Raw genomic sequence first — 13239 nt, 5'->3', positions numbered from 1 at the left:
TTCCACCAATTGCAAAAGGAACCATTGTGAGTAAGTCAGAGGAGGAATATTAAAAAAGAAAAAAAATATATATATAGTTTTAAGTTTTCTTACACAGTAAGAAAAAAAATATTAAACTGTTGGATTAATTTCACTGGTCATCTTATGCCTTTTTTATGTATATGGACTATCTAAAAACAGAAATCAGCACATGCACTGTAACTTGGAGTAGAACAGCTTGTCTAGAGTTGAGAGGAACAACAGTGATAACAGTACAGCTGAGGCACGCCTAGTTCACAGAAGAGTGCAGAAGGGTCTGTGCTAGCAGCAGCTACTTCATAAAATCCTAGAACCACTAAGGTTGGAAAAGACCCATAAGATCGTCAAGTCCAACCAGCACCTAACACTACCAAGTCTACAACAAAACCGTGTCCCTAAGTGCTACATCCACACATCCCTTAAACACCTCCAGAGATGGCGACTCCACCACCTCCCTGGACAGCCTGTTCCAATGCCCAACATCTCTTTCTGTGAAGAAATTCTTTCTGACATCCAATCTAAACCTCCTCTGGCACAACTGGAGGCTAATTCCTTGTATCCTATCACTTGTTTTCAGAGAAAAGAGACCAACACCCACCTTGCAACAACCTTCTTTCAGGTAGTTGTAGACAGCAATGAGTTCTCCACTCAGCCTCTCCTCCCCAGCCTCCTTTAGTTCCAGACTAAACAGCCTCAGTTCCCTCAGCCACTCCTCATAGGTCTTGTTTTCCAGTCCCTTCACCAGTTTCATTGCTCTTCTCTGAATGTGTTCCAGCAACTCAGTATCATTCTTGTAGCAAAGGGCACAAAATTGAACTTGTAGATGACTTCTGTCAGGCATTCATGAAATATGTAGTTCAGATGTGTTGACAGCACCCATTTGCTCTGGTGAGGCTACAGGGGACAGTGATCCAAGAGGCCTGTACTGCCTGGACAAATGAGGTTATGTGCCAACCCTCACATACAAACAAGCTTTACAAGACCACCTTCCCCTGGGATCCTTTTCCCCATACCCCTCCCAAATGATGCTCAAGTCTCACCTGAGCTCCCCAGCAGGCTTCACCATGGTTTGCCAGGGCCTCCCTGATGCCTCCATGCAATTTCCCAGGGCAGACCCCTCTGGATACAGGCGTACAGGGTGCCTGCACACTGGTGGATGGCAGGGTGGTTCAGGCAGGCTCTCATAGCCAAGGGCCATAGGCCTATGGTGGGAGGCACTCAGTGACTGTTCAGACAGCAGTCCCATGGAGGGGAAGTCAGGGCTGCTGGAGGAGACAGTGAGTGAGGTGATGGCCAGGGTCCAGGCTGCATCCACACTCCTAAAGCACCTGGAAGAGCTGATGGCTTCACTGCTGTCAGGTGTGATTGAGCCCAACCCACCTGCAATGCCACAGTTTGTTTTGCTGGGCTGGGCTCTGCTGCCAGACTCTTTGGAAGCTGAGGATGAGAACATTTCATTTCATTTCTTCATCTGCCCAAGAGCTGAGAAGTTCTTTCCTTTCCCAAGAAAGCACTAGGTTGTCTTACTGCCTAGGTCTCTGTTTGAAGTCATGTTCCTCCTAAACATGACCAGCCCAGACAGTGCAGAAAAGAGCAGAAGCACATTGTAAGCCTAACCCAGGAAATAAAGCTCATGCTCACCAGCTAAGACAGGCAGTATGGTTATGCATCAGCTATAAACATACTGGGAGGATTCTACCAAAGCACTGCCAATTTTGTCTGGGTATCTGAGGAAGAGCAGCTCGAGATATTTGTTTTAGTTTTCTCCTTGGTCTCACTGCTGAAGGGGCCTTCATTGGCACAAAGAACCTGCGGATGCCAGCTTAGGCTTGTTTGAATGGCTGGCAGAGTGCTACAAGCTACACCCTCATCATGAAGCAAAGCATCTGTGATTATGATGCCTGGAGAATGATTCCATCATATTTGTGTTTTAATGTTAGTTTGCTATCACAACAGGAAAAACTTAAGTGTGGTCAATTGGCAGTAGTATGTTTGCAAAAGATAGCAATAGAGGAAGTGGCCTTGACAGACCTAAGTGTCTTGAGATCTGTAAGGTATTTACATAAGGTATGTCTCTGGCTGCTGGTCAAATGACATTGGGCTTAGAGGAAACAGAACACTGTTAATCACTGTAGATTATTTGCATGTTAACAGAAATCTCTGGAGGGACTCTTAAGGGAAAGGTGTCCACGAAGGGAGAGGGATTTGAAAGGAGCAGCTTTCTCTAAAAAATGAGACCTATTCATAAGTAATAACAGCATAACAATGCAGCAGCATCATGCTGTAAAGTCCACCTGGCCCAACAGACCCCTTGCACACCATCCTATTAATCATTTATCAATCTTTGTCTTAAACAGCTCAGGTTATTTGGTTTCATTTTGAGGTCCAAAGGACCCAAATCTCTTAAGTGTCATATCATTAACTCACAGCCCCAGCACGATTCTCTTTTTGTTCTAGGATTGCTTTGTTTGAAAGGAAAGGATGTAGCCTGGACATTCAGCTGATGTGTACCTTTTCATATAGTATTTTCCTCAAAAAGACACCTTCCCTCTAATGGAGTACTGGTACCCAGATTTTGTCCTGGACAGGACAGGAGAAGGCAATCAGATGTCCACAGAGCCTGGTGTGAGGTCTGGGAGCACGGAATGCAGAGCTAGCTCACTTGTCCCATGGAAAGAGGATGCAGGATCAACCTGTGGGTCTCACCTCTGCAGTAAGACAGGTGAACAGAGCTGGAGGTGACAGCATGAGGCATTTTGCATATCGCTGCTCTGTGAAGAGAGATGTCTCCCCAGGACCCTGACTACAGAAGCCAGTATCAGAGAATCACAGAATCACAGAATTTTTCTAGCTTGGAAGAGACCTCAAGATCATCGAGTCCAACCTCTGACCTAATGCTAACAGTCCCCACTAAACCATTTCCCTAAGCTCTACATCTAAACGTCTTTTGAAGACTTCCAGGGATGGTGACTCCACCACTTCCCTGGGCAGCCTGTTCCAATGCCTCACAACCCTTTCAGTGAAGAAGTTCTTCCTAACATCTAACCTAAAACTCCCCTGGCTCAACTTAAGCCCATTCCCCCTCGTCCTGTCACCAGGCACGTGGGAGAACAGGCCAACCCCCACCTCGCTACAGCCTCCCTTGAGGTACCCATAGAGAGCGATAAGGTCGCCCCTGAGCCTCCTCTTCTCCAGGCTGAACAAGCCCAGCTCCCTCAGCCGCTCCTCGTAGGACTTGTTCTCCAGGCCCCTCACCAGCTTCGTCGCCCTTCTCTGAACCCGCTCAAGCACCTCGATGTCCTTCTTGTAGCGAGGGGCCCAAAACTGAGCACAGTACTCGAGGTGCGGCCTTACCAGAGCTGAGTACAGGGGGACGATCACCTCCCTAGCCCTGCTGGTCACACTGTTCCTGATACAAGCCAGGATGCCGTTGGCCTTCTTGGCCACCTGAGCACACTGCTGGCTCATATTCAGCCGACTATCCACCATCACTCCCAGGTCCTTCTCTGCCTGGCAGCTCTCCAACCATTCCTCTCCCAGCCTGTAGCTCTGCTTGGGGTTATTGCGCCCCAGGTGCAGGACCCGGCACTTGGCCTTGTTGAACTTCATGCAGTTGACCTCAGCCCATCGGTCCAGCCTATCCAGATCCTAAATGCCCACCATACATCCTGTATGATGGGCATTACCTTCTTGTGACTGTACAGGCACTGCCTTCTCTTTCCATGGAACAAGCAGGCACCTGGCCACCAGTTCCTTCTTACTTTATGAGACTTATGCACTCAATCATCAGCAACCTGGGCAAGGTGGCACATCACACACACACGATGCAAGCATCTCACAGGGATACCACCCTCTCCTTCACTACTGTGGCAGGAAACACTCAGCTACCTCAGCCTTGAACAGCTGGGGATTGGCACCCGGCACTGCCCACACACCAGCACCCATTGCTCTGTTGGCAGGGAGCTGTGAGAGCCAACCCACAGTGGCAGGTGGGGCTGGCTGTGAGGAGGGGTCCAGCCACTTCAGGGAGCCTCTGGTGTCACTGGGATGGTGTGGCTGGCTCCAGCCTGTGCCGGGCTTGCTGGGCCCATCCTGCTGAACACCACTGAGGTGCAAATGGCTCTTTCTGTGCCCCTGCTGATGGCTGGGCAGGCCCCAGCTGGACAGCTGTAGGGACAGAGGTGACCATGGGGTACCACCAGACAAGCAAGGGTGACTCAGCCAGCAGCCTGGACCTGACCTGGTACAGTAGGAGCACACCATGGGGTCTGCCATCTCAGAACATTTATTAATAATAAAAAAAAAGTCACAATAACTTACTCCCTTTGTTGCACAAAGGGCTTGGTATAAAGAGCTCTGACCTCCTAAGTTAAAACAGGTAAGAGGTGGGTGAGTGTCTCTTGTCCTCTGAGACCACGACCATCTCCTGCCCCAGAGGGGGAGTGCAGGCAGCACGGGAGCTACTGGCCACACAGGGCCATAGGCTGCGGGTCCTGGTGCAGAATCAGCCATGTGCCCCTGCCTGCAGCTTGTTCATGGGCAGCACAGACCACTGTGGTGGGGTGAAGATACTGAGTATATGGAGACCACAGACACCAGATGCCAGAGAGTGTGGGAGCTGCAGTGGAAAAGAGAAGTGTCTGCTTCTTTCCATGAGCTTAGGGGGTCTGTGAAGAAAAAAAAAAAAAAAAAAAGAAAAGAAAAAGAAAAAAAGCAAAGCAGCAGGACAGCAGCTGCCTACAGGCAGGGGGTTGTGGGGCTGGCTGGACACAGCTCTGCCTGCTGCCTCACACAAGATCTAGCCAGGCAGAGGCAGGAGGCTGGCTGTGGCTACTTGTCACACTCCAAATCCTGGGCCCCCTCAGCACCCTGGTAGTGCATCTCGCAGAACTCCTGGATGCGACTGCAGGCCTCTAAGATCATCTCCTCAGGTACAGTGATCACCACACGGAAGAAATTTGGGTACTCAAAGCACTGAAATGATAAAGGATAAAACTGACAGATTATCTGGGATAATGCTGGTGTCTCAGAGCCCTGCCTTGGGGCCACATGTGTAGTAACAAATGAAAATGGTCAGTGTAGGACATTGACTGAGGATAGTAAGGCCAGGCTCTTGCTCCCTTAGACTGGCTGTTCCATTTCAAATAGGTCTCCCAGCTCCATCTGGGAAACTTCTCAGTGCAGACATAATGCTGTAGGGGTCACAGACCAAAGGACTGCATGGATTGTGTAAGACCTAGGGATACCTCTCTCCTCCTCAAAGGCTTACAGAAGGCTAGGGCTGGAGAAAGTCTGGGGCCTGTCTGGATTCAGTGTAGAAAGTGGAGTAGGAAGGAGATAGGCAGAGGGACAGACTACAGGCTGAGAATTATGCCCTGTGCCTACAGGCTTGGGAGACTATAAATGGGGCATACAAAGGAAGATAGGTGGGAGCAGTCCTGAGTCTCTGAGAGAGTGGCTTCAGCAAGGAGGTATGGAGGTATGTTCATTCCAGGGATACAGCTCTGCCAACATCAGAAATACAGAGCAAATTTGGAGCTGGAAAGGTCCTGAAAGCTTGACCAAGAGCTGTTAGTAAGCCAGATATCTCCAGTCCCCGTCCTTCCACACTGCACTTAGAGCATGACAGTGCATGGACATTGCATACAGAATTTCCAAGCTGTCCCCAGAATTTAGGGTTGCAGTTTGCTATTTGCTTCTATCCCTGTGCTTAGGCCCCACACACCCATGGGACTCTCAATGTCATGCTTACTGTGGCCGGCAGGCAGAACACAGACTGCTCCGAGATGAGCCGCTCAGTGAACTCCACGTCATTTTCAAACTCAGGGAAATGCTCCATCTCAATTTCAACCTGCAGCAGAAGGATGGAACGTGGCAACCGAAGGCACCAAAACTATCTGCAGTGTCCCCTGCTTACCCACAATGCCCAACAGTTTCCCAGCCAAGTGCAGCTGCCTGCCCTCAGGGATTTTTGCTCATTATTTGGGCTGGCTGGAATGCAAGACAAACAAATATATATAAGTGAACACTGGGGATTTTTTAAGTAAAGTAAAACAAACTGCCCAAAGCTGGAATTTCTGTTAAGGGCAGCTTTAGTCAAAAGCTGAATAACACAGGTACAGGAACCCATTAGAAATGAGAAGGGATAAATCCAGATAAGGAAGAAGTGTGAGAAAAGTCTATCCAATATCTATTAGTAATTTTGTCATCCAAGAAATCTGTAATGTAAGAAAGCGATAGAAGACAAATTAATTAGTTTTAAGATAAGAAAAAAAAAAAAAAAAAAAAAAGATAATGTCTGGAATGCTAAGAAGAAAGGAAGTTCTGGAAGAGCCAGTGGAAGAAAAATTTTACTAGGTGATTTCTTTTGGAATAAGTGTTCAAATACTGCAGAAGTACTAGAGGAATGGATGACTCTTAGAACTAAGACTCTACACAAACATCATTAAAAGAATGACCTGTGTAGCTCTGGGTAAGGTTGTAAACAAGGTCTACTGATAAAGATTTTTTTGTTGAACTTGGATGAGACTGACATTGCAGTATTTTCCACTTCTGGATCCATCTTTTTTTATTTTTATTTTTATTTTCCCTCAAAGCTGTGGAAAAACCCAAAACATGAGACCAAACGAAGATACGTGTAGAAATGTACTAAACCTGAGACTTAAGTATTTAAGTTGAGTTTGTTGAGATGAAAAAGGAAACTTCAGTACACCATAAAGAGTTAAAAAAAAAAAAAAAAAAAAAAGCCATGTAGGAGGAAGGCTACACCTTTAACAGCAGGTATGACTTGTGATATAGAGGCTTTCCATTGGCAGCTGGCTTCAAATCCAGATAAAAACAATATTGTTTTGCAATGTATAACTCACTGAGTGCTCTGCAGATACAAGCAGGTTAAATGTACCAGCCTCTACTGTGTGAGTAGTAGGCAACATATGGTAGTTTTCTAAAATGACCAAGGGATGGTTCCACTGTTCTGAGCAATGTGAAGATGCATGGTAGTGGGGACCTGGTGCTAAGCACTAATTTGAAGCCATTGACAGCTACAGCAGAGAGACCTAGGGTGATCAATGTTGGTCAGAAAACAGCATTTCACTCTCCTCACTTACCATGAGGTACATGGCTCCAGCAGGCCGTACAGGCTGGAGGCCTGGGATAGCCGATAGGGCAGCATAACAAAGGTCAGCGTTGGACTGAAAAGCAGAAAGAAGAAAGTTCAAAAACAGGAGAAATTCCAGGAAGCTGATCAGCAAATGGAAGCCAAGCTCTGGATCAGGACTATAAACAAGTTTGCCCACTGCAAATAAAGGGGCAAGGAACGCAAACAACATGGGTGATCATGGCCTTGAGTACACTGAGCTGAGCTCAGCAAGTCAGGGATGAATGCCTTACCGCTTGGGTGCGGTTTTAGCTGCAGGACTGGGCTTCCTGAAACTTGTCATAGCCAGTATTCCTGCCATGAGGATAGGCTAGAGAGATATTGATTTCCCCCACCCCAAACAACACATGAACAAACTGATGTCCTGTGACAGCCTTTTTACCTTAAGGATGCTGAGGGTGTTGTGGTAGAACTCAGGAGGCGTCTGGTGCAAGATACGCTCCAGTGCTCCTTGGACAATTGTACATGGTCCTAGGATCCTCTGACTCAGTCTAAGAAGGCCATCCCTGATCTGAAAGAAGCATGATGATATTTGCAACTCAGTGTGCTTTTTTGAAGAAAAGAGGCAGTTCCAAGGCCTGTTGTCTGCATTTCTACAGCTGTTAATGTTGCTCTCTTCAGCATACAGAGTACTTAGGAATATTTGCTTGATTACATTACAGGTATCTGCAGACTATTTACAGTGTCATTCTCTGGTCTCCAGTTAGGAATTGTAATGCCAGCAGAAACACCATTCTGATCTTCCCACTCAGAACGTGCTTGATTATAGCTAATATTCTTGCTAAATAGAGACAGAGCTGCTCCAAAAGCCTCCTTGCATGTCTGTTAGGTTTTGGTCCACAATCCACACTTTCAAAGCTAGCTAGGAAAAAACAACATTAGCTCTTCTGCTCACTCAATTGCTGCTCTCTTCTCTCTCTTCCCATGAAGAAAGCCCTCTAGGTCAAAGGATCACTGCAGTAGGTGGTTGCTCTTGTAACACAGATGAAGCGATAGATAACACACTGGCTACAATGCATGCTGCTTTGGTCCCACTTTAAAGGGAAAACAGATTAGAGCACACTGCCCCCACATACTGGATAAACCATGCAATGCTATCAGTATGCAGGAGCTGTTTGAGAGAAGGCAGCAGAAACAAGTGAGATGGGTGAAAGGCAATATATGGGAGCAGATGGACTAAGGAATGGACATGAGCAGCCAGCATGTGCAGAAAAACATGTGAGCAACTCACATGAAAGCAAAAGAGGCCTGTATCGGTCAAAGCCCTGGTGATTCACACACTGAACACATCACAAGTTTGTTGCCAAGGCAGTGACACTTGGAAATTCTCACCTCATTACCGAAGATGTCTCTCCTGTCATGGATTAGGATCCAGCCCATCCGCCAGCCAGGGACAAGCCATCGCTTTGCCAAGCCACCACAGGACAAGATGGGCACATTGGTGCTGAGAGTTGCAATGGGTTCATATTTGCAGTCAGCAAACACCTGTGATAGGAGGCTTTGTTACGGTTGTTCCCATCTCTCATTGTGAAAACAGGGGCTTGTGCACAAGGCACAATAAGAAAGGGGGCAGTAAAGTGATAGGAAATGATGGTGAAAGCTTCAAGGGTATGAAGACAGTAAGTGCATTCACATGGGAGTGAGATATTTGGAAAGAAAAAAATGAGCTGGACATGAGAGGTACTCTCAGAACTGCACTTTACAGGACTGGGAGCTCCAGGTGTGGACTCACACACAGTACAGGGGAGTGAAGCTGTCGCTCACCTCGAGTGCTCACTGCCCTGGGGCTGAAGGGAAAGTGCATCAGAAAGGACAGGTAACATGCGGATGCAAAGGTCTGCAGTAGACACTCACCATGTCTCCATAGATTTCATCAGCAAGGATGGGAACACACTGTCTTGATGCCACTGCGAGAGAGAGGACATTCAGCTTGGTTATCCTGCATCCTCCATAAGAGGAGACTTGTCCTTTTCTACAGGGCCTGGCAGGGCTCCCTCAGAGCCCTCTGTACCAGGACAGCAGGTCCCTATCTTCCTTCTACAGCAAGGAGTTCATTTGGAGAGCCTTGTCCTGGCTGAGCCTGCTTCTGCTCTAACTTGTAGGTGTAGGTAGTACAGCCCCCTGCACTGACAGGCCAGTGCTCAGGAGCTGTAATGCTCCCTGTGATCGCACTCCTGTGGAGCAAGAGTGGGGAAATGAGCAGTCCAAGTCACACAGGGCATTTGAGAAAGACCAAGACACACACTCTACATGTTCTTGCTTACATAAGGCAAACCCTTCACACTGAGCAAACCCTGCTTCATGGTCTGCAGTCAGTTATGAGGAAAGAGGCAACCCCCAGGACCACAGCACTGCTTCCCTACAGTGCTGTCACATAGCAGGGCAGCCACCACAGCCCTGCAGAAACAGTGATTGAGGCACACGCACTGTGGGCAGACACTAGACTGTACTCATACTCCAGCTACATGCAAGCAGTCTCACCTGCCAGGATCTTCTGGAGGTGGCTTTTGCTGAACACAGAACCACAGGGGTTTGATGGGTTGTTCACAATCAGGCAAGCTGTTTTCTCATCCACCAGGGACTCCAAGTGCTTCAAATCAATTTCCCAGGACTTCTCTGGCTAATGAAGGGAAGAAGAGGGGAAGCACAGTGGAAGAATCATACATGTTGCACAGAGGCATGACAAGGTGCCCAGGGGTGCTCAGTTCATCTTTAAGCCACTTCCCAGTCAGAGACAAAGTGTTTTTGTTTATTTATTTATTTTAAGAAGGAGAGGCAGAGGTGTCACAGCTGCCCTTTCCAGACCTGTCACTTACCAAGAGGTTGTAAAGTTTAACTTCAATTCCCATGGACAGTGCCAGAGTCTTGTAGAGGGAGAAGCCAGGCCGTGGCACCAGGATGTTCTGGCCTGGGTTAGCCAGCACTGCCAAGGCAAGCTCTATCGCCTGGCTGCAGCCACTTGTTAAGATGACGTCCTGCAAACAGCACACAGGAGTGAGTGGAAAGCAAAGCCGCTCAGAGGATTTCCAGCCACACAAGAGTGCCCAGGCTCTGCCAAGGGAGAGCTTTTCAACCAAAAAGACTAGTGTGGAGCCTGACTGAAGGCAGGTAACCTCCAACAACTGGAGAGCTCAGCCTCCTCCAAAGAGAAGGGTCCAGGGCAAGGGATGGGAGCAGCAGGCCAGTGTAGGACAAGGCCATGAGGTACCCTTCTGTGCCACATTTAGACAGGAGAGGGACAGAGCTGGGGCAAGGTCCCCATGCTGCATGGGCTAGACACAGACAGCAGCACCCTGCCTGCACTGTAGTGGGAATTCCTCAGCTGGGCACCAGTACCTGGGCCTCCAGTGGTGCCTCTGGACAGTTGTAATATGCAGCCACTGCTTCCCGGCAGGACTGGTAGCCTGGGGAGAGAAGAACAAGACATGGTAGGAAGGCTTTTACAGAACATTTCAGTTTTCTTGCCAGGAAAAGGCTCGTAGCTGCCTGTCTAGCCAGGGCAAGCCCATTAGTGACATTGTCCAAAGGTGGGAGAGACCATCCTGCCTCAGGCCAGGTGCAATGCAGCTCCATGTCTGGAGCAGGTGTGTCAAACGCAAGAAAGTCTCTGGGAACTATCAAACATGGAACTCTCTGGAGCTGGCTAGAGAGTAGTTAGGGAGCTGTTACGCCCCGGCAGAAAGCCAAATGCTGTTACATGACCTTCACTGCTCAGTGGTGCCACATGGGCAGCCCTCCTTGTACCAGGTCCCTCACTGTCACCACGTGGAGAGTGTCCTGTGAGGCAGGAGTGATCTATGCTCTGTGTATGCTGTTTGTATTAACTGCAAACAAGGCTCATGTTCTCTTCAAAGGCAGGGAATGCAAAGGAAGTCCTGGTCAGGGCATAACAGAAGTAAATTGGCTGCAATCCATGTCAGGGAGACACAGACCTTTGGCCTTCTGGATTTCTGAAACTCTGCCTGCTCAAATGGCATGGGAAACAAACACAGCTATTGTGAGGCACTGGACCTTGTTGGTGTTTCAGGGAAAGCACACATATAATGTCTACTCAAACAGATCATGCAGGAAAGGGCACTAATGGCATCTTGGGGGATAAATGTTCGTGTGCTCCTGTGACTACTGGTGAGGGCAGCTGCAGGGTGCTACTGTGGACATCTGTAGGCTCTACATACCTGCTATAGGGTAGGACCTCACACGTGCCTTCATCCCACTCTCATAGGAGTAGCTCTGTCAACTTACCAACAGATGGAGCATAGCCATTGTAACGTCCTGAGTCCAAAACCTCTTTCACAGCCCGTGTGACCTCATCATTTGTGGGAAGATTTCCAAAGACCGTTGGGTCTCCTTTTCAAAGATTGAAAAATAGTAAAAATCAATGGAGGGGAAAAAAATCTTCTCACTGGTCTGTGGCAGGCACAGAGATGTGTGGTAAACTTCCATATCCCTGTGTGGTTCCACAAGCTTTGTGCTTCAGAGCCCTGCAGTCTGCTAGCCCCCATAGCCCACCCCACTGCTCAGAGTCAATAGCACTGTGCTCACCTAAAGACAAGGAAATCATAGCTTTCTTTGGGTTGGGCTCCACCTTCATGCTGTCTACAATGGCTCGGACAGGATTGAAAGTCTTCTTTGACATTTCGGAAGCCCTGACAGCCCATCTTGGCTTCCGGCCCTTCACCTTCCCCAGTGACATGCTGTTTCCATTGGTCTTGAGATGAACATCCAGCAGAGGGGCATGATCTCCAGGGCCGTTCACTTGGATCAAGTACGAGTCCATCCTGAAAACTGTTAGTAGTAGATGGATTTCCTCAGCTTAGTTAACATATGCCAGACAAAAACTCTGCCTACCTGGGAGAGTGTCTATGACTCTCCAAAAGCAAAACTTCTGGAAGCTGCAGAATTTACCTATTACCTATGGACAAATCAGTCACCAACAGCAAGTAGAGCTGTTCTTGGGGCCAGGATGGAGTGAAACTGAACACGTAAATGAGTACAACGGAGTGGGAAAGACAAAAGCAACACTCTGGAGTAGCCACACTACTTCTTTGCATGGATGCACTTGCTGTGCTGTGGAGGAGCAGCCCTCGCTAAATCCATCAGCCAGGAGTTAGCAGCACACCGCAGTCATTGTGTGGCTTCAGATTCAGTGTTCCACTGACAGGAGGGCCAGCTGTTGTGTTGTGTCCCCCCACCAGACCTCAAGCAGTAACTACAAGGATCAGCCCACTGTGTGTGTGTGTCACATCCAGTCCACAGAGTACTAATATCAAACTTTAGATATCAGAAAAGTAGCTCTGATCTCATGTTATCAGGATATACTTGACAGTGATAAGGTATTAGCTACAGACAGTTGTCTCTGTCAGCAGAGCAACAGGGAGCAACAGTCCCATGCAATGCTCTAGATTAAAGGGCTGTCCTTAGAAAATGGAGCAAGACTGGTAGGGCCAAGAGGGAAATCTGGGTAGTGACACCATACTAGGCAAAGGGCCTGTAGCCCTGCCTGAGGCTGAGTAACAAGCAAGGCACAGCAGAGGAACAGCTGCTTTTTAGACCTCAAAAAGCATGCATGAAAGTGGCTTACACACCTGAGCATGTATACCCAAAACACAAGCCAGTCCCAGACAGCAAATTCCTTACTTAAGAACTAGAGCTGACTCAGGAGTTTCTACCTCCAGAAGGGTAGAGAGAAGGCATGCAGATACCTCTAGAGCCACCAAGCCCTTTCTCACAGACACCAGCACAGTGTCTCATAATCTTGCCATCAGCAGCTCATGCTCTGTCTCTGTACAGACTATTTCTCTGCTCCACTGAGAGTATTCACTGAACTGTAGCCCTTTCCTGATGGCAGTTGCATAGCCCGTGCACTGTTAGATGCCATGCTCTCAGATACTCAGGGCACAACAGAAAAGGGAGCTGGCTCCCCTGTCCTTGCTGCAGACACTGATCTGGAGGGATTATATTATTAACTGGTTCTGGCAAGAGTTGCAACCTGAACAAATATCTCATTGCTTCAGTGAGGTTTGAACCCAGAGATGCCCCATGCTGCTACAGTTACCCTACCAGCA

At 48.2% G+C, this 13239-nt stretch overlaps 1 protein-coding gene across 1 annotated transcript; it reads right to left on the bottom strand.

Moving 5' to 3' along the window:
• Window positions 1–4848: 4848 nt before the first annotated feature.
• Window positions 4849–12051, bottom strand: TAT (tyrosine aminotransferase). The gene is made up of 11 exons (XM_032195341.1): window positions 11717–12051; window positions 11417–11521; window positions 10511–10578; window positions 9991–10149; window positions 9656–9794; window positions 9029–9081; window positions 8507–8659; window positions 7557–7685; window positions 7125–7208; window positions 5771–5869; window positions 4849–4992 (listed from the first exon to the last, which is right to left on the bottom strand). The coding sequence occupies exons 1-11, from the start codon at window positions 11949–11951 to the stop codon at window positions 4849–4851; spliced, it is 1368 nt and encodes a 455-aa protein (XP_032051232.1). The 5' UTR covers window positions 11952–12051.
• Between the last annotated feature and the right edge of the window lie 1188 nt (window positions 12052–13239).

The sequence above is a fragment of the Aythya fuligula genome, chromosome 12, assembly GCF_009819795.1.
Source record: "Aythya fuligula isolate bAytFul2 chromosome 12, bAytFul2.pri, whole genome shotgun sequence".
NCBI lineage: Eukaryota > Metazoa > Chordata > Aves > Anseriformes > Anatidae > Aythya > Aythya fuligula.
Note: the sequence above shows the minus strand (reverse complement) of the source record. Positions and strands in the feature narration are given on the sequence as shown.